This window comes from Elaeis guineensis, chromosome 1, assembly GCF_000442705.2.
Source record: "Elaeis guineensis isolate ETL-2024a chromosome 1, EG11, whole genome shotgun sequence".
Classification (NCBI taxonomy): Eukaryota; Viridiplantae; Streptophyta; class Magnoliopsida; order Arecales; family Arecaceae; genus Elaeis; species Elaeis guineensis.
Window position 1 is genome coordinate 10,230,209 of NC_025993.2, and position 25,856 is coordinate 10,256,064.

General features: G+C 38.1%; 2 protein-coding genes across 2 annotated transcripts; both read right to left on the reverse strand.

The window, feature by feature from the left end:
- Nucleotides 1-7,365: 7,365 nt before the first annotated feature.
- On the reverse strand, nt 7,366-20,251 carry LOC140855625 (uncharacterized). Its single transcript, XM_073251806.1, has 6 exons — nt 19,915-20,251; nt 9,064-9,255; nt 8,736-8,980; nt 8,454-8,657; nt 7,545-7,904; nt 7,366-7,443 (listed from the first exon to the last, which is right to left on the reverse strand). Exons 1-6 carry the CDS (start codon nt 20,249-20,251, stop codon nt 7,366-7,368), a joined length of 1,416 nt encoding a protein of 471 aa, XP_073107907.1.
- Nucleotides 20,252-22,442: 2,191 nt separating this feature from the next.
- LOC105037941 (subtilisin-like protease SBT3.17) lies at nt 22,443-24,807 on the reverse strand. Its single transcript, XM_010913577.4, is given in 4 exon segments — nt 22,443-22,716; nt 24,445-24,542; nt 24,630-24,774; nt 24,777-24,807. Coding segments are annotated over 4 exon segments (345 nt in total). The 5' UTR covers nt 24,793-24,807; the 3' UTR covers nt 22,443-22,630.
- Between the last annotated feature and the right edge of the window lie 1,049 nt (nt 24,808-25,856).

Here is a 25,856-nt window from a genome sequence, read left to right on the forward strand (position 1 = left end):
AAAGAAACCCACACATTTCTTCCAGGCTATAGAGTGATTGGAACTTGGCTCCATCCTGTAGTATCTCCTGATGAATACAATTGTGCCGGCTTCTTATCTTAGAGAGCTAGAGCAGCGGTTCGAAATTTTCTGTGAGATTAGGGCATGATTTTTCTATTTTGAAATCCCGTGAGTTGAAGCATTCCAGATGAAGTTCATTATGAGACTATGCCATCTTTCTTGAAAAAAATTCATCTAAGATGGAAGTAGTGAGAGACAGATTGGGTTCAAAAAGAAAATCTCTTAAGAACAACGAGTCTCAAAACTCATGGAATCTATTCAAGCTGAGCCAATACACACATTTCCTCCCCCACCTCGTAGATCTAATAGGATTTCTCGTCCTTCTGAGAGATACTTAGATATCATTATAGAGAATATAGAGAAAATATTCCTCATTGGAAATAGAGTACATGAAGATGATCCCAAGACCTATAACGGGCATTATGGTTATCGGATCTACCTATTATCTTAGGAGACGGTCTGTCAGCCTGTAAGGGATAGAGGTCTGGGATTCAGTCTCTGTTGGTCAGGAAAGAGGCCTTAATCCTAGACATACTGTTAGATTTCTTATCCAGCCTGATTATTCATAAAGTAGGATAATGAGGGCCGATACAGGGCATGGAGTCAGGGCCTCAGATTCAGACTTTCCGTGGTTGCTCTTTCCTTTGTAAAGAGATTTGTGCTTGTGGGCTCGATGTTGTGGCACAAGTCAGATGTTTGATTGGAGATGGGACTTCAGCGGATGTGAGTCAAGATGCTTGGATTTCGAGCCCTCCCCTCTTCTGTTGGCTGACTTATGTTAGCAGTGAGATGGAAGGTTATATACATGTTTGCAACCTGCTCATGATTGCTATCAGGGGTGAAAGAGTCCATAAGATCACTCATCTTTTTGGCGTCCGCTTATTGATCGGATCCTCACTGCTCAAATTTCGATTCATCCCAATCAGGATTTAAGAGTGTGGGGTTCGATCTTGTTGTCCTAGAGTTCCTTTGAGGGATCTATCTGAGATGTATAGGCCGGTGATGGACAGAAAGATTGAGGCTGCTTGGATTTGGAGAGTGGCCGCCCATCCTAGAGTGTAGTTCTTTCTCTGGAAGCTTGCTTAGGACAGGCTTTCGACTTGCACCCTTCTCAGAGCGAGGGGTATGGAGATTCTAGCTTCATGTTCGATGTGCAGATTGGAGGATGAGATAATGGAGTATGTTATTTTACGTTGTTCGAAGGTGAGGTTGATTTGAAGATGGACAGGCAGCCAACCATGGGAGGCGAGTCGTGACCCGTGGCTGGAGTGTTTCCTTAGCGCAGTCCGTCAAAGGATGTCGGAGAAGGCGGCTTCCATCAAGGGGGGTCGGATAACTTACGTCGCCTATCAAATTTGGCTTTTTAATAAAACAGCTTGATTTTTGAGGGTGAGATGGTATCTCTTCACTGAGTGCTGAAGGAGCTACCTGCTTGGCTACGAAGTATTACCAATTCGATGTTACTGATCCATCACTTGATAATCCCAATTTCTGAGACTCTCATATTGCTTTTACAGTGACCCAGAGAGCTATTTTTATTTACTGGGAGCTCCCTCCCTTAGGTTTATCAAGGTGAATTTCGATGGTAATATCATGGATGGCAGGGGCGGAGCGGGATTTGTCATATAAGGCCCTGATGCTAGATTGCTGACAGTTGGAGGTTCACATCTTTTTGAGTCTTCAGTCCTCGAAGTTGAGCTTTAGGCCATCTGGGAAGGTATCATTTTTGTCAGATAGAAGTTACAAACAGAGAGGATCTTCATTGAAAGAGACTCTACTACTGTCATTGGATGGATATATGTAGCACGAAGCAGTTGGAGGTACATCTACTCCTTTGTATCATCTGGATTCTTTACATTATTTTGCCGTGGTATCGATTCAGCATGTTTATCAGGAGACGAATAGCACGACAGATTGGGTTGTTTCTTATGTGACAGGACACTTTAGGAATTAAGTTTGGAGACAGGCTGATATATGCTATCAGACCGTTGGATCTTTTGTACCTTGATTTAATAGGCTACTCTTATACTAGAATGGTGTGACCGTCTGCTTGCACAAAAAAAAAAAAAAAAAAAAAAGAGGCGCTATAGGACTTGTATCAAATTACACGCACTCCATATGCAGGAAAAAAAAATGCAACATCTTTAAGTTTTAACTAAAGCTTGTCAGTATAAAATTAGCCATTAAAATGAAACGGGGTATTTATCAATTTAATTCCATACACCACACCAGAACCATAGTAAGCACCACCTGGATTTACTTAGACATATAGAAATCTTCTGCTTGGTACTACAAAGCAACTATGGATTTCACATCCTTAATTTTAACATCTAACATCTATAGATTGTCTCCGATACAAGGGTTCAGATAATGTTGGTTCCATGGAGCTGGATGGTCTTGCTGGGCACGATCTGAAGAACACCTGGTAGCTCTGCACAACCAATTTAATTGCAAAAATGATTAGAAGCTTCAAAAACTATGGTTGCAAATAATACTAATCAACTCCAAGCCTCTTTAAATATGCACCATTTTAATGCATGGAATGGTTGGACATATATCTTATATAACTCAAGTCAAAGTTCGATTATACCCAGCCTAGACCCACAAACTTTGCGTCGGATCTGGTCAGGTTACTTCTCAAATTAACTTCATCTCAACAAAAACAAAGAAAAAAAGAGGAGGAGAAGAAAGAGAAGAAGCCATAATGACTCACTTGACAGCTCTTGCACCTGCTCGGGAGTGAGCTTGGCAGGGAACCCTCTTGCTGCATGGGTGTAGTTGGAGAGCAGAGCTTCCTTTGCTGCCTCCTCGCTGCAAACCAATCATAACATTGTCTTCAAGTTTCACAACTCTAAACCCAGAGAGAGATAGAGAGAGAGCCAACCTGCCGAGGACCGAGGCTTTGGAGATGGAAAGCCTCAGGCTCCTCACCCTCGGGCTCCTCCACATAGACGATTTGGACAGAGGCGTTGCCCTCCGTCTCCTCGCCAGCAGTGGGGCCAAAATGGTTGGTGTTACGTTGGCCATCCAATAGAGATTGGAAAGGACTGAGACAAATGGTAAGGAGAGAAGAGGAAGGCTGGAGGGAATTATCTTGGTGCCTCTCAGCACCGGGCCTTCTCGTTTGTATAGAGCTCAGCTTGGGATAAGATCACCGGAACGTGATGCAGGGATTGCAGTTATCTCATTTCTGTTGGAAGGACAATACCTTTAGTCCTACATCGGTTATGAGTCAAGAGGACTTACATAGGATGGAATATTCTCTCCTCCCAGTGAAAGTACCCTGACATGGACAAAACATGCAGCACCTAATATAGATCAAACGGATAATACCTCGAATGGAAAGACCGTGCGCACAAAATCCTTCTTGACCGGAGGAGGGGGGAAGGGCTAATATATTTATATAATTTGATGTATATAATCATATTTTGATTAGTATAGGTTGTGCAATATGGATATGAGAATTGGTCATCAAGCTCAGCTATTTGTCTTATGATACCAGGTAGTATCTCAACTTAATTTGACGTATATAATGGTATTATGATTAGTGGGTTGTGCAATATGGATATGAGAAGTTGGTCACCAAGCTTAGTTGTTTTTCTCGTGATACCAGGTAGTATCTCAACTTAGGAATTTTGATGCAGGAGAAGAAAGATAGATGTATATGATTCAATTGCTAAGAATATTCCAAGATATCATAATCTTTCTTCTCTAGTGCACTTGACTTATTTCTCCATGCCATGGAATGAAAGCAAAGCAATGAAACCAAACCAAGAGGGATGCAATTTTTTTTCGAAAAAGAATGGACTTGCAATATTTAACATGAAAGGCTTTCATGACATGATTAATGTCGCCCGGTCTAGTTTAGCGGTGGGTTTTTTTTCTGTATCCAACATGGGCATACATTAAGTATCAAATACAGTAGCAAGAACTAGTCATAGATATATATCAATCTTACAAATTAGATTATAGCCAGCAATCAACAATCGTCTTTTGTTTAGGGAAGGTTGAACATTTAAACATTGGAAAGTCTTTCCCAAACTATTTGACTTGATCAGTGACTTTTACATTTTCTTTAAATAATTGGCTATGTATTCATTTTTTTAAAAGGAAATTAATTTTAGCTTTTGCAAATTCAACACATATTAAAATGTTAAAAAAAAAAAAAACATAGTGCTTTATTGTTTCTTCCTAAGTTATTTTGGTGTTAGTATCATTCACATTCTGTTTTTCAGCAAGTTCCTTCTGTCTCATTTCTTGGAAACTTCTTGTTAGGTATGACATGAGCATGACTCTAGGCTGTGATATGATCTGATGGAGATAGATAATTGCAGCTAAGGAGCAGGCTGACTTAATGCTATTAACAATTCTCGTAGGCTTATTAAAAATATGGGTTCCTGGAGCTAAGATTAATTATTATATATCAACATCACTTGCCGAGCAAAAATATGGAGCTCAAATCAATTGTCACCATTCATCTATATATAAGAAATAGGATTTCTAGTTTTACTGTAAAAGGCTATATTGACTTTAGCAGTTTCATTGCTAAAATAGCTGAAAGGATAAATTTAGCAACACTTTTCCCACAGGTTATCTTGCAGAAAAAGGATAATATCCAACTTAGAATTATATATGTCCTTCATGGCAAGTCTATTCAAGGAATGTATCACACAAGTGTTCAATTAGTTCAGACCTGCTTGGTATTGAGTTGGGACCAAGAAAAAAATGGTTCTGCAGAAGAGGATCGATCAAATGATGCTATATATATATGATAATATGAGATACTTGATGTTTATTTTTTTTGTACCGACGGCCAACTTGATACAAGTAACAAGGATGAGTTGAGGTGATCCTACAATGACGGAGGGGCCAGCCACTGAACGCTAAGCTGAAACAACCAGAATGGGACATTTCCCATTCATGGATGCTTGGAGACTCGACTTTAGGATGGTTGATGCAATGAGCCTTCTTTTATTTCGAAGTATGAAATGGACTTTTTTCCTTTTTTTTTTCCTTTCTTTTTTTTTTTTTTTTTTTGAGAAACGTATGATGAAATGGACGTGGAAGCTGCTGCTTGTTGCTTTTTATATAATATCAAATTGTGGGGACTTTATCATTGAACAAGTTGTATATATTCTTTGTTCCAGAAAAGTCAAGACACCTGGTTTCCATCTCGGTTGGGAGCTTGGTGAAGCAACAAGTGAGAATTGGTATTGGGTCCTCCATGCCATTTGTAAGGTGTCCATTTTTTTCTACATGGACATGTCAAGTTGTAATCACATACAAAATATTGGGGTTTAAGCCATGTTGAAAGTGACCACACCTTGAAGTGGATGAGTTCTCCATAATTTGCCCAGTAAATCTAATATCATCTGTTCACAAAATTTTTACTGGTATAACAAAATTACTTTTTTTTTTTTTCTTTTTTGAGACAAGGAGGAGTCGACTCTACCTAAAACATCCAGGAAGAACAAGGATGCTCAGAGAGAGAGAAAGGAATCATAACATGAACTAGTATTCGAGCTTTCATTCATGATCCTAAGCCTACACTTGTTATGGTGCACTTATGTAACAGGCCTTGGAATGAGGAGCTCTAAATGCGCTAGAACTATTCTATTTTTAAGCAAAACTATAATATAAATAGTTTATCACATATCTAAAGAAGAGAAATAAGAGTTTTACTAGTTAGAAATAAAAATTTTTCAGAAATAATCATAGTGATGGATGCTTCTTCTTCTGGGATCAAAACCATTCTTGCCCTTCTTCTTGCCCTTCACAAGTATATGTTTTATTTACCAGCCCCCAAAAGTTTAAATTACTAGGAAATGAGTCAACTTATACTAGGCCTAATATGCACCACTTTTCTCAAACTTGTGGCCACAAAGGATATATGGAATCATTTTAACATATTTCAAAGCTATGTTTCTTTTTTCTTTTTTTGTGAAGATCTAATATGATTTGTATTCTACTCCAAACAATTTTTGGAATAAGAATTGCATTGATAAGTGGACATTTATGAAGATATATAGCATAATATGTTTAACTATATTTTTGGAAGGATAGAATAATATGTTAATGTACTCATTCTTAAGTTGAAACCTTGCAAATAATTGATGGTAAAATATCATACACCCACTGAACCAAAAGGATTTAAGTATACATCTCCCATGCAAGTGACCTGCTTCAGGTGGAACACCATTTTTATTAGGGCAAGAATTTCAATTGGAGCTTCTTGCTTAGATGATTGTAGTTACAGCGGAAGGATCTAAAAGTTATCCTATTAAATATATGTACTTTCTTCTCATGTACTTCAAATTCAAATAAAATTTTAAAGCAACAAGTATTTTAGCTAAAACAATAATATAATTATATGTCTTTAAATATGGATAGCATACACGAGAGCAAGTTAGCATATTCATGCATGAAGGATATTTGTTCTAGCAATTTTTCAAATGCTTTTAATCATGCAAATTCTTTTCAGATTCTCTCACAAATTATTCGCTGCTCCAATCACATTCAACTTCCACTTTTCTAATTCTAAAGATAAATAATTTTAATTGATTGATCTCTAAGTTTCTAGAGAAGAATAATATTGGATAGATGTCTGGTCAAGATATCACACTACAGTGAAAATGGTCATTAACGACGCTATTAAGATTATTTTACGACGCTAATAAGCATCGCCATTAAGCTTTACGATGTTTCAAAAAGCATCGCCAAAGCGTCGCCTATGTAAGAGTGGAGATGAAAAGCGCCGATGCTTTTTAAAAGCATCGTTATTTTTTAACGACGCTTTAAAGCGTCGTAAAATTAAATTATAACGGCGCTTATAAGTGTCATTAAACTTGTTTTAACGACGCTTATAAGCGTCGTTAAACATATTTCTAACAATGCTTTAAAGCGTCGCAAAATTTAATTTTAACGGCGCTTTTTAGCGTCGTTAATGACTCCGCGCCCTCCACTCTACCAAGACGCTTTTCGAAGCGTCAGCTTTTTTGTCTTTAACGACGCTTATAAGCGTCGTTAAAAGTTTTAAGAGAAAAAAAAATACAGGTTTTATATACAAAAAAAAGAATACATACATTCCTGTACAAAATTATATCAATTATTTTAACATAAATCTGTACAATCACCACTATTCACACCTGTACAATCACCACCATTCACACCAAAAGCAAACTTAAATAGCAAATTTAACCAAACCAAAAGATATTATTTTATATAAATAAAAATAAAATACTAATCGTCCATTACAATCAAGAGTAATATAAATAAATATAAGAATACAATAAAAATAAAATAATGTCAATCTGCAGGTGGATGGTCGTCGTTGTCTCCACGTGACGTGCCGCTGTCTTGACGGGTGCCTGATGTGCCAGGAGCCTACAAGAAACATATCAAAAGCATGATTTGCATATCTATAAATAAAAATATATAAATTATTAAATTAATACAAAAATATATATTTAATAATATGTGTTTACCTGAGATGGACCATACATCTCTAATAAAGATGTAAGGCGATCAATCTGTCCCCTCATGGCCTGCATCTCGGCACGGCTCTGTCGCATCTCCTCCATCTCAGCGGCACGACTCTGTCTAATCTCCTGTATCTCCGCCTCGAGTCTGCGAACGCGTGAATCCTGAGCATCTGCTGCAGCATGCTGCGTATATCTACTAACCTCAGATAACTGAGTGGGGGTGACTCCTACTCCATAACCCCTCACTCGGCCGTAGCGCTCTGGTCCCATCAACTCTGTGAACACCTCGACCTCGATACGACTCTGCTGCGTAGATGCTGCGGACTCGTCGTCACGCTCCGCAATGAGAGATGTAGCCCTCTCCTGTATTTTTTTTAAAAATAAGAGTTATACATTAATAGCTAACAAAATTAAATTTAAATCATTGCAAAAAATAGAATATTAATAATGCCGTACATATAAATCTCTCAACTCATCTCGAACAAAAATACCATCCTGATGAGTATGAGTCATCCGATAAAACTCCACTTGTCTGGGTTCCCTCCCATGCTCATCCACCTACACAAATAATTTTAATTTTAAGCAAACAGTTATAATAATTTAAAAAAATATATGAGTATCATGATACAGACATGGTCCATGATACATAATGATATTAGTTATATAAATATTTCAACATAAAAATTAAAAGTTAATTATGAAAGTTTAAGGAACATACAAACTCCTGTCGGAGTCGTGCATAACTCTTCGACCCTGATGTATGAGGAACAGACTGAGCTGCTCGTGCAGCTCTACCAATAGCAGAATAAGTCTGTAAAATAAAGTAAAGAACTTGTTATATATATAATATATAATAAAAACAATATTTTTATAAAATATTTAGAAAAAAAAGATAATAAGCAGATAATATACCTGTGCCCTCTCGGAGAACCAATAATGAACCAACTCCATCCACTGATGAGGGGATACATCAGGAGGACAATTCCTAGCAACCTCCTCCTCTGTCATACCCTGTCTCATATAGTCCTTCTTCAATTGTGCTCTATATTCTTTCCATTTGCGGTTGAGAGACATCATTATAAAATCATAAGTGGATGGAGGGAGAACAAACTTGCTCTATAAAAAAAAAGTTAAATGAAATAAATTATATAAATGATTAACAATTAATATACAGTATGAACATCAATTCATTACCTCTATAACTCGGAGGAGCTCAACTTTGTACGTTGGAAGCATGTCATTCCATTTTGCATAGCCCAACGGACATAGCTGAGGCCTCCGAGCAACAGTCCCCAAAAATGAAGTCAATAAGCAGGCAGCTTTCTTAATTGGCTGACCTAGCTGATTGCACTCCACAACAATCCTCTCGCCCTCACGCATCTGCCACACATCTCGTACTACTGTGGATCCACGTCTGGGGCGTACTCTCCCGGATCCGTCTGCAAAAAATACATAAAAGTAACTATATCATAAATATACATAAAATGAAATAAAAAAAAATTACATGAAAGACAATATATACCCTGCACGTGTATCTCATCATCTGGCTGATGAACAGGAGGATCGTGCTGTGCTGATGATGAAGGACAGGGCTCAGAATGCTGTGCAGCTGAACTGGCCTCAGGCTGCTGTGCTGAAGAAGACGTACCGGCCTCTGTCTGTGAAAACTGGAACTGCACACCAGCATATCGTCCCCTGCGACGCATGATATCACCTAGCATTTATATAAATAAAAGGTAGAATCAGTTAATATATGGAGTAAAATAACAAATAATTAATGCAAAATATATACATCATAAATAATTATTACTAGTAACAATCAAACAGTAGTGTTTTCTTCAAATTCTGTTCTAACCAATGTCGTCGTAGCATTTAAATCATCAGCTGGCACAAAATTGTAGGGCATACATTGTGTATAAGTGTCATCGTCATCATCCTCCACTTGGTTTCCCATATCATATAAATCTCTAGGTTTTGTTTTGATGACAGTAAACCAATCTTTATCTTTTGCGTCTTGTACATAAAATACTTGACGAGCTTGAGATGAAAAAATGAATGGGTCATCCTTCAATAACACACCAGTATATATCAACCTTGAAAAATTTACAAGTGTAAATCCATTTGCATCTTGTTTCAAACCCCTTGGTGAGTTTATGTCTATCCAATCACATCTAAACAGTACTACTTTAAATTTTCCATAATAATCCAACTCATAGATATCTTTAAGTGCACCATAATAGGATTTTCCATCCGCTTCCACCATAACACCGCTATTCTATGTTTTTCTAAATTTCTTTCGTTTTCTAGTATGAAATTTAAAGCCATTAATTATGAAACCGTTATATCTATTCACAATCTTGTTAGGTCCTCGAGCAAGAGCTATTAGTTCATCTGAATTATTTGTCTCCATCATCTTTGATACCTAAAAAAAATGATATGACGAAGTACTGTTGAGTTATCTGATATTAAATATGTATCAAAAATTAATATATCCCATAATTAAATATAAATCACACCTGATTCGAAAGCCACATAGGGAATAACTCGACCAACCATCGCTGTTCAATCCTTGCATTAGGACGAATGTTATCATTGGCTCATCTCTGATAAATTAAAAATTCACTGCATAAAATATAAATATATCATTTAGAACATTATATCTAATATAAAATTTAAATTTTGATGTCATTCCTTAAATATACTAACCTGCGATGATCAGATATTATGTCACTATGAAGTAACACATAACGATATGCTTGTGCTAAGAATTTTTGATCAAGTACAATACTTTCAGCTCTTCCCAAAAATTTTTCAGCAGTTAAGAACTTATACAGTTCTGTATTCTTCACAAAGTCATTATGCCGTTGAGGTCGACTAAAAATAGTCTCTACACCTTGAAGATATCTTGAACAAAATGTCAAACATTCATCCGCAATATATGCTTCAGCAATCGAGCCTTCGGGATAGGCTCTATTTCGCACATAATCTTTAAGACGCACAAGATACCTTCAAGAATTAAATATTTATTAAAATATCAGTATGCTGTTGTTTCTAATAAAATTATCAAAAGATTTAAGGTTTGCAATAATACCTCTCAATAGGATACATCCATCTATAATGTACCGGTCCACCAACTTTAACTTCTGAAGCTAGGTGAATGAGCAGATGTACCATAATAGTGAAAAATCTAGGAGGAAAAATCTTTTCCATCTGGCAAAGTGTATTTGCAATATCGGATTCTAACTGATCAAGTTTTCGAGGATCAATAACTTTGGAACATAATGCCTTAAAGAATGACGATAATCGAAGTACAATTGTAACAACTTGTTTCGGCAATGACGATCTTAAAGCTATTGGAAAAATATCTTGCATCAATATGTGACCATCATGACTTTTAAGATTTGAAAATTTTCGATCCTTTAGATGCACACATCGTGAAATATTTGATGCATATCCATCGGGTACTTTGATACTTTTCAAAACTCCCAAAAAATTATCCTTTTCTCGAGCAGACATTGTGTAACATGCAGGAGGTACATAAATTCTATCATTAGCAAGCATTTTAGGATGAAATTCCTGTCGGATACCCATTTCTTTTAAATCAAGACGTGCCTTCATGTTATCTTTGCTCTTTCCATCAAGGTTTAAAAATGTTCCAAGTAAATTATCGCAAACATTCTTCTCTATATGCATGACATCAAGATTGTGCCGAATAAGATTATGTTTCCAATAAGGTAAGTCAAAAAAGATACTTCATTTTTTCCATAAATGTTTACTTGGCTGTTGTGTAGATGCTATCTGTGTGTCTTTCTCATTTTCATCCTCGAAATAATTGTCTGGATCTTGAAACACCTCTGCATCTATAGTACTGATACTGACTTCCTCTGGTAACCCTTCGTGCACTGAGCTTTCAACATCATCCCTTCCTCTTTTTTTAGAGGACTTTGAGTGCTTACCATAGCTGTAATTGATGCCATCCATTTGTCTATGAACATCAGTTCCAGAAGGTGGAATAGGGGCACATCCTAATTCTATAGTACCATCAAACAAATCTTTCTGAAATCGAAACGGATGATTTGCTTCCAACCATCGACGATGTCCCATGTAACAAAATTTACCTCCATGTTTTAACCAAATTGAATGTGTTGAATCTCCACAACAAGGACATGCGACCCGTCCCTTTGTACTCTAGCCAGATAAATTGGCATATGCTGGAAAATCATTAATAGTCCATAACAAAGCTGCCCGTAGTTTAAATGTTTGGCTGTTGGAAGCATCAAATGCATCAACACCCTCCCACAACTGTTTCAATTCCTCTATTAAAGGCTGTAGAAAAATATCAATATCATTGCGTGGACCTTTATCTCCTGGAATAACCATTGACAAGATAAGTGATGATTGTTTCATGCACATCCACGGTGGCAAATTGTAAGGTATCAAAATGACTGGCCAAGTGCTGTAGGTAGAACTCAGGGTCCGAAATGGATTGAAGCCATCAGAAGCTAAGCCAAACCTAACACTGCGAACATCAGAGGCAAAATCAGGATGTCTATCATCAAATGCTTTCCATTGAAGACTATCTGCTGGATGTCTCAACATTCTATCCTTTGTACGTCCTTAATGATGCCATTTCATTGATGAAGCTATTTTTGATGATGCATAAATCCTTTTCAATCTAGGTATAAGAGGAAAGTAACGCAATACTTTGGTCGGTTTTTTTTTACTCCGCGTTGCATCCAATTCATTCAGTACATCATCTCGATCTTCTTTTTGTGTTATCCATCTTGAAGATCCACATACATTGCATGACTCTTGATTAGAGTTTTCACCTCGATATAACATACAATCTTTCGGATAACTATGAATCTTTTCATATCCAAGATCCAATTCCTTTACTACTTTCTTGGCTTCATAATACGATGGTGGTAAACGAGTGCTTTCTGAAAATGCATCCTTTAATAACTTGAGCAGCATGGTAAAACTCTTTCTAGACCATCCATTCAAATATTTTATATGAAATAAATGTACAAGAAAAGAAATCTTAAAAAATTTCGTACAACCCGGATATAATTCTTCGTCTGCATCTTTCATTAAGGTGTGATAACGAGCTGTCTCATTATTAGATGTATGTATGGGCTCCTCAACATGCATACGTTCCGTATGCGTACATCCATCAAACATCCCAACTGTTTCTTGTATACTACTGGATTCTCCTAAATTTTGAACATCAAATCCAAAAGCATCTGTGATCAAACCCCTTATATCATCATCTCTTGCAGAATTATCTTGTAGGCTAGTGGATCCAAAATGAGTCAGGGGTTGGTTATATGATGATGGCAACATAGATTCTCCATGAAAAATTCAGTCGGTATAACCTCTTAAAAAACCATTCCATACCAAATGTTCTTCAATATTTTGTGGATCTAAAGAAGAACTATTTACACATTTCCGACATGGACATAAAATCTTTCCATTCAAACTACTTTTCTCCATACCAAATTTAATGAAATCATGAACTCCATCTAAATATTCTTTACTATTTCTTGGTTTATTTATCCAACTTTTGTCCATTGTAGGATAAAAATGACCAAACTTGCAATTTATCTAAAAATAAAAAAAATTATACAATCTATATTAATGCAAGGAGTAAAAAATATCAGTCATTTCATAAAATCTAAAAAAATAACAGCTAGATAAAGTTTACATAGTAAATGCTTGCTATCATCAACTAATAGGTAAAGAAGGTCCTATCCCATTCAGAAAATGCATTAATTCTATAGGTCAATTACAGAAATCAAATGATATGCAACAAGAGCCAAAAAAAATTTCGGCAGCATTTTCCCTTAGTTCTTCCGTATAGGAAGAACAAAAGGAAAATACCATCCAAATTTTTTCTGAACCCTCAGCATACCATTTGATTATGGTAATGACCTATAGAATTACTCATATTTTTTAAACTGTCCATACTGGACAATCAATTGATCAATGTACATAATTCTTTTATCCGTACAAAAATAAATAAATGTACGGATACAATAGAATATGTACATTAATCAAAAGACGGGTCTATGTTTCTATGCAATGCAATTTTTTTTAAAATTAATTCATAATTAACTTGATTTAATACCTGATATTAACTTGGAGAGTAGTGGACAAAGAAACTTAGCCCAGCTTAATCCAGATGCTTAGTCTTCATCAGTCACGAAGATAAGGATAACGTAGGCCACACGATATCAGGGTCCAGCCACATAACGAGCGCCACATGTCAGATAAGCAATCAATCAGGATTCATGAAACTATGAAATTATCCATTCATCAACCATGTATCACAACCTTAATTAATTGTACTATATATTTTCGGGTGTACTATATATTTTCGGGTGAACCTCATAGAGAGATACTAAGAGGGTGTGGTTGTAAATTGATCTAGCTCTATATCATTTATTTTATGCTATACATGTTTACCATATTTGATAATTTAGGAGAGGTGTGGATGAAGATGATCATGACTTATACGTTCGCTCCACAAGTACATATGAACCAACCATCATTCGATATTAGATTTTTTATTTATTTGTCATTATCTTTAAAAAATCTCAATATTATTCTGGTTATGTGCTATCATGTGCTGGTTTTCTATTCTTTTTCACCCCTCTTTTTAGATCATGAAAAACTTATTACACCAACCAGATAGTGACCTACTCAGTGTTTTATGTAGTTAAGCCAATTTTTATAATTAATTTTCCAAATCATGTCATTTTATCCTCTATCTAGGCCAAATAAAATCGAAATCTAATTAGCATATATTTAATTGGTGCTAGTTTTCTATATGTATATGATTAATTCTATCATCAAGAGCTATAATATATTAGCTTTGTTGGTTGGCACCACTCCTGTGTATAATATTTCTTTTATTTTTATATTTTTGGTAAGAGCTAGGTTGAAGTTCAAGTCCTGATGGTGGTGGCATATCTTCAAAAACTGATTCCTCCTTTGAACAATCTACTATTTTCACTAAATTATAAATATTTTATCGCTGCACAAAAATGATCATTACCACCGTCAACATGATCAGAAATAACAAATAATGGCGACATCATATACAGCTAATTTCTCAAAAACAAAATGCAGTTAATTACATATAACACTATTTCTAAAAGTCAGAATAATAACTCAAAATAATATTGAATTTGATAGAGAATGATGATGTATCTAGAATTCCAATCAAACATATGAAACCGAATATTTTATACCGTCAACATACAGGAGACACCATAAAGCATGAAGAAAGTTGTTTTCTTTTTGCCCAAAAAGAAGGCCTTTCTACTTGAGGTTAAAGGCCTTGGGGAAAGACTTTGGGAAAACCATTTGAGATTAAATCTAAGCTGGAAATTATTTCATATGGACAACACCTAGTCAGCTGCAACAAAGTCCACGTTGGGAACTTTTAAAACCCACAAGAAAAGATGGAAAACTGACACCCCAAAAAATGAAAAAATAATTCATAACACGTAGAAATTATTAGATGGATATCCCCAGTGGACCGATTCAAAGCCTGGGGCAAATGTATGGTGGATAACAGGATGAATTGTCATCCTTGTTTTAATCTTAAAGAGTATACACACAAGAAGTAATATTATGGTGAGTGACAATTAGATTGGTCCATCGGACCTGATCATTCTAATAATTCCTCCAAATACGTATAATATCGAAATCAAAATCAGCCATTTACATTTCCAAACCTAAAAAGTTCATGTTCCAAACCCTCTACACCAGCTGATCTCCAGCAAGTATATAATAACCCAAGAATCGAGAATATGGAAAGATCAGAAGCATTCCATGAATTCAACCCAAATCATCAGTCCAATAGGGACAGTTGAAGTAAGCAAGCTCATGCGCATACAAGTCGACGATAACATTAGGTCTCTATCCCTGTAGCTTACAGGCTCCAGGGTGATCCATGCTAAATCTACCGGCTCTACGACAATCAAAGCTGCTAACAATTTCAAGCTTGCATCCCAAAAATCCAACAAAAACCCGCTATTATATAATTAAGCTATTATGCTGAGCTACTCACACAGAATGCATCAATTGCTCGTCCATTCTCTCTTGCATGGCCTAGTGCACATATGCAGAGGAAAGAAAGTGTGCAAGCAAAAATGCAACACCATGGATTTGGTATCATATTCAGATTCATGTGAACAGAACACCATCCAAATGTACAAAATGCAACATCATGTTAAGCATGGCACATACCCCAAAAAATAAATAAATAAATAAAAACACCAACCATAAACAGAACCAAATGCCATCTCTCAGGTTTTCTCCTTCCCTCAAGATCTCTTCTACGATGATTAAACTCTCAAGGGACCAACTCAAACCACCACAACTCCCACCAACCGGAAACAAAGAAACCCCTCCGCTCCACTCTCTCTTAGGTGTTTGCCTTCCCCTCAACGAAACCTTAGAAACCCCTCACACAAACCCCAACTGAAACCTAAGAACTCCCTCTCTCCCTCTCTCAGGTGTTCTCCTTCCTATCAGATCTCTGAAAAGAAGAATGAATGAAAAGAAAAATAAGTGAAATGGGGAAAACATTTTACCTTTCAAAATTTTTGTGGAGCGGTCGAGCAGGCTTTGTTTCCCTTCGATTTTCCTCTAGTTTTTAGATTCTTCAGGAGTCGGATGGGAGGCTTGGGGTGGCCGAATGGCGAAGTGGGATGGTGGGAAGCTTGGAGCAGCCGAACAGGGAAGGAGGAGGAGGAAGGCCGGTCGGGTGGCTGCTTCCAGGAGAGCGGACGACGTATGGCTTGGACCGCGCGGGTGCGGCGTCGACGGATGCGGCAGCAGAGGGGAGCAGCGGACGGAGGTGAGGTGTGGACGGCGGGTGCGCGTGGACGGTGGGTGCGGTGCCGGCGGCGGAGATGGGCCGGGGTCTGCGGAGGAATAGGTGGAAATTAAAGGGGCGGCAGTAGATAGATTAGGGCACGGGAGGAGGGGGGTATTAAACGAACCTACCGACGCTTTTTAGCATCGTTAAAAAGCGTCGGTATTTTCTTTATTTAACGACGCTTTTGCTAAAAGCGTCGGCGTTGACAGTGCTCAAATGTTACGACGCTTTTAAGCGTCGTTAACAAACGACGCTTTTTAAAAGCGTCGGCAGGTCAGCGCAACCTGCCGACGCTTTCCAAAAGTGTCGGCAAAAAAAAATCGGTAATTTAGTATTTTCTTATAGTGTCACCTCCCAAGACCTTTTCGGTACTGCACGATGCAGTAGGAAAAAAGAAGAAATAAAATAAAAATAATCAAAATATGTGGATCAGCCGCAAAAAAGCTCACCTCCACTGAGTATGCAAATTTCACTATGAAAAAAAAAAATTATAAGAGAAAATCTCACTCTCAACCCTCGTACATCTAATTTCTCTCTCACAGAAAGTTCCTCTCATAAAAAAGTTCTCTCTCTTGGAAGATCCCCTGAACTCCTGACACGACCGCTGTCAGTTGTTCAGGAGCCCTGCTCCTTCTCTCTCAGCTTACAGCATCTGCTCCTTTTCTCTCTTCGAGTTTTCTCAATTTTTCGTGCCCATGCGAGATCATGGGTCCTCTCCTGTGGAAAAACCAAGCCAAAGCCACCACACCCGTCTCTGTTCATGCACAAACCTATTTATAGTCTAAAAATTCAATTAGGATAGCTTAAGGACTCCTAAACCAACCTAATTAAAACCACAGATCGTTAGATCAAGATCGAGAGCCACCCACACCATCTGATCGCACTCCGATCTATAGAATAGTACCGTGGACCACGAGAAATGGATGGAAAATGCCTATGCGGTCCACGTGCTGGGCCGTGGACCACCCGGTCCATGGTGGATCGGGAAAACTAGGCCCCAGCGGCACTTGGGCCTGGGCCAGCCCGCGTGAGTGGGCCTGGGCCACTCCCACACCGGGCGTCTGGGCTCGGGCCGCACCCCGCGCACGTGCCTTGAGTTGCGTGTCGACTTCAAAAGAACGTATCTTTTCCGTCCGAGCTTCGTTTGGGGTGTTATTGGTCTCGTTGAACTCCATTTTTCATCGCAAATCTCATTGTGGGTCAATATGAATCGAATCTCGAGGCATCAAATCTTAACAATCTCCACCTCGACTCGATATTCGACCTCCTCTTAACTCCAAGAGCTTCTGGATCTCCTCATCCCCATGCCCTGGGGCAATCGCCTGTTGATCATGGATGGCAAACATGGGAGTCTAGCAGGTTGCTCGATCCCATCTCCATCATATACTGTGCTCCTCTTGACCTGAGACCTACTCGGGGCATCGTCCTTCGGCAATAGGAATCTCACTTTGCGACGTCGCCTCTCATCCTCCCGAGTCTCTTATCTCATGCCCGATCCACCTCCACCTAGAGCTCCACCTCGCTCTGGGCTCCACTTGGCTCCCGAAGCTCCACCTCGCACTAGACTCCCTGCCGAGTAATAATATCCTCTGCCCTCCTTCTTCCCCTCCAGCACAATCCTATCACCGCGTAGCACCCTGAGGATTCCTCCACCAGCTACCGTCCTGTAGCCTCTCGAATCCAGTATGCTCAGTGAGATAAGATTTCATCTGAAATCAGGTATGTATCAGACCTCCCCCAATCTCCTCACTACACCGTCATGTGTTCTCCAGCTGACCGTCCCAATGCCTCTGATCGCATAGCTCGATCTATCCGGCAGATATACAGTATCCTCACTGTTTTCCAAAGAGTCAAACTGCTCTTTTTTGCAACATACGTGATGGGTGCATGCCGAATCTAATATCCACTACTGAGAAAAAGTAGATACCTCGACAGATATCTCCAGGACATCTTCATCTGAATCGCTGCCAGCCGTCGCTACAGCAGCCACCGTCTGATTTTTGAGTTGAGGACAATCTCTGGCTAGATGCCCCAACTCCTCACACCGATAACACCTGGCTTTGCTCAAGTCCCTCCTGAACTTGGACCACCCTCATCGCGATCTTCTATCGCTCCGTATATCACCTCCTACTCCTCCAGAAGCCATCAAAGCTGAGCTACTACCACCTAAGCTCGAAGCTGGGTTCTCCCTCTTGAGAACCTCATCCTGGAGTATCGCTATGGTGACCTCGTCCATCTTGATGGTGCTCTTCCCCACTAGAAGAGCAGTCACCACGGACTCGTACGAAGGGGGAAGCGATGCTAGCAAAACAGCGCCCTGATCTTCTCCTCAATATTTTCACCAACGTTGAAGAGGTCGGTGAGGATCTTCTAGAAGTGACTAAGATGCTCCTGCACGCTCTGTCCCTCAGCCATCCACAGTTGGTAAAACTGCTTCTAGAGGAAAAGAGTATTGGTGAGAGACTTCGCCATATACAACTCCTCGAGCTTTGATCACAGCACCATCGGAGAAGTCTCGCTCAGCACATGGATCACCACCTCATCCGCTAGGTACATACAGATGGTACTCACCACCTGCATCTGTAGCCATTTTCAATTCCGCACCTCTATGGTGGTTGGCTTCTCCTCGCACAAGAGAGCATCGATCAATCCTTGTTGGATGAGCACGTCCTTCACTCTTGCCTACCACAAGGAGAAATTGCTCTTTCCATCAAACTATTGATCTCCATCTTGATTGTTTCTGTCTTCTCCATCTTCAGTCTTGCTCACCACCGTTGTAATCTGCATCTTTGTACCACCTTACTCTGATAACACTTGTTGGGTGGATGTCTAGCCAGGACACCACCTCCCAAGATCTTTTCGGTACTGCGCGATGCAGCAGGAAGAAAGAAGAAACAAAACAAAAATAATCAAAATACATGGATAAGCCACAAAAGAGCTCGCCTCCACGGGACATGGAAACTTCACTATGAAAAAGAAATTTTACAAGAGAAGATCTCACCCTCAACCTTCATACACCCAATTTCTCTCTCACAGAAAGTTTCCCTCACAAAAAAGCTCTCTCTCTTGGAAGACCCTCCTGAACTTCTGAAACGACCGCTATCAGCTATCTAGAAGCCCTGCTCCTTCTCTCTCAGCTTACAGTGCCTGCTCCTTCTCTCTCTCGCTTTAGACTTTCTCGATTTTCCGCACCCACGCGAGATCACGGGTCCTCTCCCGTGAAAAAACCAAGCCAAAGCCACCACACCCCTCTCTGTTCATGCACAGGCCTATTTATAGGCTAAAAACCCAATTAGGATAGCTTAAGGACTCCTAAACCAATCCAATTAAGGCCACAGACCGTTGGATCAAGATCGGGAGCCACCTACGCCATTCGATCGCACTCCGATCCATGAAATAGTACCGTGGATCGCAAAAAATGGATGGAAAATGCCCACACGATCCACGCTCTGGGCCGTGGACCACACCATGGACCGAGAAAACCAGGCTCCAGCGGCGCCTGGGCTTGCGCAGGTCTACGCGTGTGGGCCTGGGTCGCATCTGCACCGGGCACCTGGGCCCGGGCCGTGCCCCGCGTGTGCGCCTGGGCCGGGCCGCACACCCGCGCTTGGGCCGCACGCCCCACGCTAGGCCGCACCTTGCACGCCTGGCCCGCGTGCTGATGCACGCTGGCCGCATCCCACCGCCTACGGCCGCACCGCCACCGCTTCGCCGACCGCCAACGGTCCTCTATCGCTTCGAGTTGCATGCCAACTTCAAAAGCACGTATCTTCTCCGTCCGAACTCCGTTTGGGATGTTCTTGGTCTCGTTGAACTCCATTTTTCGTCGCGAACCTCACTGTGGGCTCAATGTGGATCGAATCTCGAGATATTAAATTTTAACAAATAATTTATTAACTAGTCATGGGATTTAATAGGTCAATAATAATAAAAATATGTTAATATTGCTCTGGAAAAAATTGCTTCTATACAAGCTTTTGAGAACCAAGGGCTGGCTATGGTCCCATGGTTGGATCCTCTTTAGCCTATCAGTGGGAGCCATTTAATCTATTGGTCGAATGTGGATCCAAAGAAAGAATCATGTAATTTTTTAGCTTGAGGTTTAATTCTATTAAAAGATCACCTTACCTGAATCTAACTTGATTTGATGACATAATAATAACATTGTTTTAATTATTATATGTACCCGACCCAAATACAAATCCCATAGTTTACTTACTACATAATGTTAGGCAACAAGTAATTTGGTTGGGCTTTTGTATCGATGCCTTATGGGCTTGACCTGGCCATATTGACTCATTTAATCGGCAGAGATCTATTTAGCTTTGGTTCTTCAATAATACGAATAGGCTTTTATTTTTAAATTTATATATATATATAATATCTTTTTAAATATTTAAATTTACATAAATATTTTTATAAAATTACTATTTACATATATATCTTTATAATTTTTTTTTACACATTTATCCATAAAGATATTTTAATCATTTTAATTTTAAATCGTTAATTTTTAACGGTATTAGATGATATGGGTATATATGCAAAAAAAAGATATTTTATGAGGGTATACATGCAGATATCAATTTTGAAAAGATATTTATGCAAATTTGAATATTTGGGAAGGTATACATATAATTTTTTTTTTTTTTTGAAAAATTTTTTTTAGACTATTTATGCTACACTGTATCTCAAAATCTATTTTTCTCTAATAAATAATTAATGCATATTTTACAATCAAATACAAACCATATTGACTAACATTTGTTTACGAAGATTCATAATTTTGAAATCAATTTCAGTTTCTGACTTTTTTTTTTATGATCATTTCTCTACTTATTGAAAGTAATGGTGATGGCAATTATTCCTATCTTGGCAAACTTCAGTAGAGATAGTGTAGAGGGAATTTCTTCCATTCATTTGTAGTGAATTGCCTCATTTTCTGTCACCAAAAAAAAAATGGTGATGGAAGTTATTAAAAGGGATGCAAATTTCTGTAGAGAATATACTGAAAACTAGCAAGGTATTTTCCTAAAAAATTAACAATTTTTAACCCCTCCAAGTTCTTTTCTAGCTCTCTTTCTGATTATTATTTTTCTATTTCCTATGATCATACTATTTTTTGTAGGATTATCTTGATCTATGTTTTGCCTCCTTGAAAACGTGTCAACAAGAAGGATTAGCGACCACAACAAAAGCAACCACGTATGCTATATACATTTTGGTAGATTGGTAGATAGTGGAGCTGAAATGCATGTATATATATTTTCGGTTTGCTTATTTGCTTATATTGGGTCTCAAGTAGAGAAGTTGTGGCATTGAAAATTATGCTTGTTGGTAGAGTGGAGGCTTTTGCTAGGAGTAAGATATCATTAAAAGCTATCATAATGAAAGTGCACAAAACATTTAATTCCAAAGAAAGGTGCAAATAAGTGAAGTAGCTTGCAAGCTGTTGGAGCTCAACTTGAATCCAAATCCAACTCAACTTGATTATTGCTATGTCGAGTAGCTCAAACAATTTTTTGAATCAAACTTGAATAGCAAAATATTTGATTCGAAAGCTCATAAGTTTAGCCTAGTGTGCGTGCGTGTGTGTATATAAGTTTAAGGCTCTAGCTACTCAACTTGGTTCAGCCCAACTGAACTCCAATTCCAAGTATACATTGTTGCAAGTGCAACAATGCTTGTTCTCTTTCTTTCTTTAAAGAGGTAGGGTTATCTCCCACCCAGCCACCTTCTGATCAGTGGGATTCAAATGCTCGTTGTTGGGTATTGCAGTCTGATGACTTTACCAACAACACCAGTTGATATCCATTAACCATGTATAGGAGTATCTTAATAGAGCATATATGTATGATCCTTGTACTGGGATGTGAAGGGAAAACGATAATGGATTTTATGCATTAATAAATACCAATATTTCTTCAAAACTCCAGGACTTGTGGCATCAAAATATGTATCCCAGCAATATGTTCTACCTAGAGATTCCTAGTGTAAAATCTACACTGCTCTCAAACCAAAATAAGATTAATATATGAATCAATTCAAATAAGTCACACCAAGTACCATCTCATATTCACGAACATTCACATAAATAAATACATAGATCTCTGCTGCTTAATACTATACAATGCAGGAATAATGCTGAATAAAAAGTTAGTATAATGCCCAAAGCTAGAGCCTTCTCCACCAAGAACGTTCACAGAACGCCGATTGTCTGGACCGTGGCAGGTTCATTAAGCTGGAGGGTGCGACTTGGCACAACTTGAAGAATCCCTGGTTGCTCTGCACAATTACCAAATGAATTCAAGAAGAATTAGAGGTTTCAGAACAATAATTACAAAAGATATTAATTAATGCCTCTCAAGAGGTGCCATGCAAAACTGGAACAATAAGGATAAAATTGGCAAAAGAGTGAATTTTAACAATAAAACTTGAGGTTGTGCTATGAGCAACCAAAACAATGGATTACAAATTAGAGGCTTTTCATTTTTTCTTCTTCCTTCAGTTTTAATGTGCAAAAGGCAGCCCTCATAAACTGATATAGACTGAGATAATCATATCCCAGAACATTGAGAATTGCCAATATGATCATCCAAGGGATAATTTCAAATTAGAGGCTTAAAGCATTAATTGCAAAACATATCTAACAATTTTCATGAAAATGCCACCAAATTCATATTTCGACACCAAAACGATGCTTTTTTGTTATTGAAAATTAAGTTAATGCCAAGTTTCGAATGATTTGAATAAAATGAATTGTGAATTAGGTTTGTATCATTAGTCACACCCCCCATAATTGGTAATCAAAAATTCTAGATTTCTCTAAGATGGTGCATTTCCAATAAAAAACTATGCTTGAACAGTTCAATTATTTATAATTTAATAAATAAAAAAATTTATAAAATCCATAAAAGACTATTTTTATATTTTTCTCAATATAGATTGAGTTGTTAAGGTATAACGTGCTTTCTATATCACTCATTTCAGCTATGCAACCAATAATATCTCTACAAATCTATTCAGCATGGACGAGAAAAAGAGGAAAAATTAACGGCAAAAGTTCAACATGACAACCTCCTATTGTCCCAAAAGGAACAGGCCACTTTGGAAATTAAATAAAGAAAAATATTTGACCGAAAAAGAAAAATATGAAAAATAAACGAAAAAAATATGGTTGTGGAGACTACAATATCCACGTTTTATACTCAAAGGAGTCATATCAAAGAAGGAATTTCAAACTCTACCCAAAAATTTAAAAAAAAAAAATAAAAAGAATGAATTTCAATTTATAATAAATTGACGAAAACTAATTATTTCAAAGAATCTTGAATTAATTTGCAGTTTTAAGATATATATATATATATATATATATATATATATATATATATATATATATATATATATATATATATATATATATATATATATATATAAAAGCCGGTGTCAAGCTTCACCAACAATAGATGGTCAAGAGCCGAGATATGAACTTCCGTGACGCTGAAGAGTTCTTACGTTGAAAAGTCTTGAATATTAAATACGCAAACACAACCAAACGGTCAAATTGGCAATTCAAAAGCACAATTTTAAAAGTACACGAAAATCAATGCTTAAAACATGGACATAACATAAACTGCATGTTATCAAAATATATTCATAAAGTATTAAAAAAATACATTACTTGGGGAGGCTAATAATGTTACTGATTGGATGGCATGACTGAATATTCAGAATTAATATTATAAAAATTTATGGTTGATTTATTTATTTAATTTTTAGATATTTAATTTTTTGATTTTTAGAATGTAAATATTCATGTTTACTTTAATGTAACGCATCCGTTTCACCAATATATAAATAAATAATTAAACTTATTATGTAAACAAACAACAAATAAAAGCGTTCTGCTACCTCCTTTTTTTACCCAGCACCCAAAATGCATAAAAAATGAAGCATCTGAATCCTAAGAATACTTCAGAGGGAAAAGAAAACAAAAGAAATGAATTAACTCACTCGACAATTCTTGGGCTTGCTTTGAAGTCAGCTTGGCGGCGAACCCGCTTGCTGCCTCCTTGTAGTGGTAGATCAAAGCCTCCTTCGCGGCCTCCTCACTGCAAACGATCACATATAACGTCTTTAGAGATACCACAGAGAGAGAGAGAGAGAGAGAGAGAGAGAGAGAGAGAGAGAGTGGTGACCTGCCAAGGACTGCGGCAACGGTCCGGAGGTCAAAGGCCTCAGGATCCTCGCCCTCAGGCACGTCCGTATAAACGATTCGAACGGTGGCATCATCATCCTTGGCTGCCTCGCCGGCGGTGGACGAGCTGCGGCCGGGCATCTGGCACTGTTTTCTTCAGCCATTAGAATAGATCAATAAAGAGAGGGATGAGACAATATGAACTCAAGATGGTGCAGTTTAATGATGCCTCAAATGAGGTGGCTTCTTGGTTTATATAGAGCTTTTGGTTTCGTAGATGCTCCTTTGCGCGGTTTGGGGTTGAGTGCAACCACCTCCAACTAATTTGAATTGAATAAGAGAGAGAGTGTGTGACGTGGAATGGTAGACCGGTCATGACTTCTTTCCATCAAACGTTGGGACATCGTTGTCTAGTCGCAGAATAAAAATTGTTTGCAAAAAGATATATACCGGGTATATATTGAACCTTCTAGAGGAGGTCGACCTTCGATGAAGTAGCTCCTTTCATATGTCAGTGATCGATTAATGCTCGTTGTCTATATGTTGAGATCTCTCGGTCAAGAAAGGTGTGCATTAATGCATTGGGTGCACGGCTTGAGTTGCTTAATGTGAGAACATAGTATAACAATTAATCTAAATTTGACACGTCTTAAGCTTACGACTGGAAGAGAGAGATCGTATGAAAGTTGAAAGCATATGATGTCCATGCATGGTTACTTGGCCTGTAGGTTTCATATCATGTGCCGATCAAGAGGAGTCAATTAGACGATCAACCATGGGCTTTGGTCTGCCCAGTTTATTTCAATTTGCTTGCGTTCTTTGCCCACCAACAAATGCATGAAATAATATATATATATATATATATATATAGAGAGAGAGAGAGAGAGAGAAAGGTGGCGTCTCGTCGAACAGGTGGCGAGAGGGAGAGGGAAGAGTCCAGGCGAAGCAACCACATTGACATTGTCAACTATGCCAGCAAAGTCTGGGACCGCGCCGTGGCTGACGAAAATTTAACTAAAATTTTCCAAAAACAGAGGCGGCTACCAGTCGTCCCTGCGAGGTATAATTATTATAATTATTAGACGGATCAGGTCTAGTCGGCCAATCTAATTGTCACTCTCCGTATCATCCGTTGAGTTCTCTTGATTGGGATATATCAAATTAAGATATAATTTGATAATTTTTAAAAATTATTTATCTAAAAAATAATTATAAAAAATTATTTTTA

What these genes read in the sequence shown, in the direction of transcription:
- LOC140855625 (XM_073251806.1), bottom strand. Translation starts at nt 20,251, where the DNA reads ATGGAGTTCAACGAGACCAAGAACATCCCAAACGGAGTTCGGACGGAG. An exon ending in CCAGGCGCCGCTGGAGCCTG is followed by an intron (nt 9,256 to 19,914) that starts GTTTTCTCGGTC and finishes TATAAATGCTAG; the next exon opens with GTGATATCATGCGTCGCAGG. An exon ending in AGATGTATGGTCCATCTCAG is followed by an intron (nt 7,444 to 7,544) that starts GTAAACACATAT and finishes TGTTTCTTGTAG; the next exon opens with GCTCCTGGCACATCAGGCAC.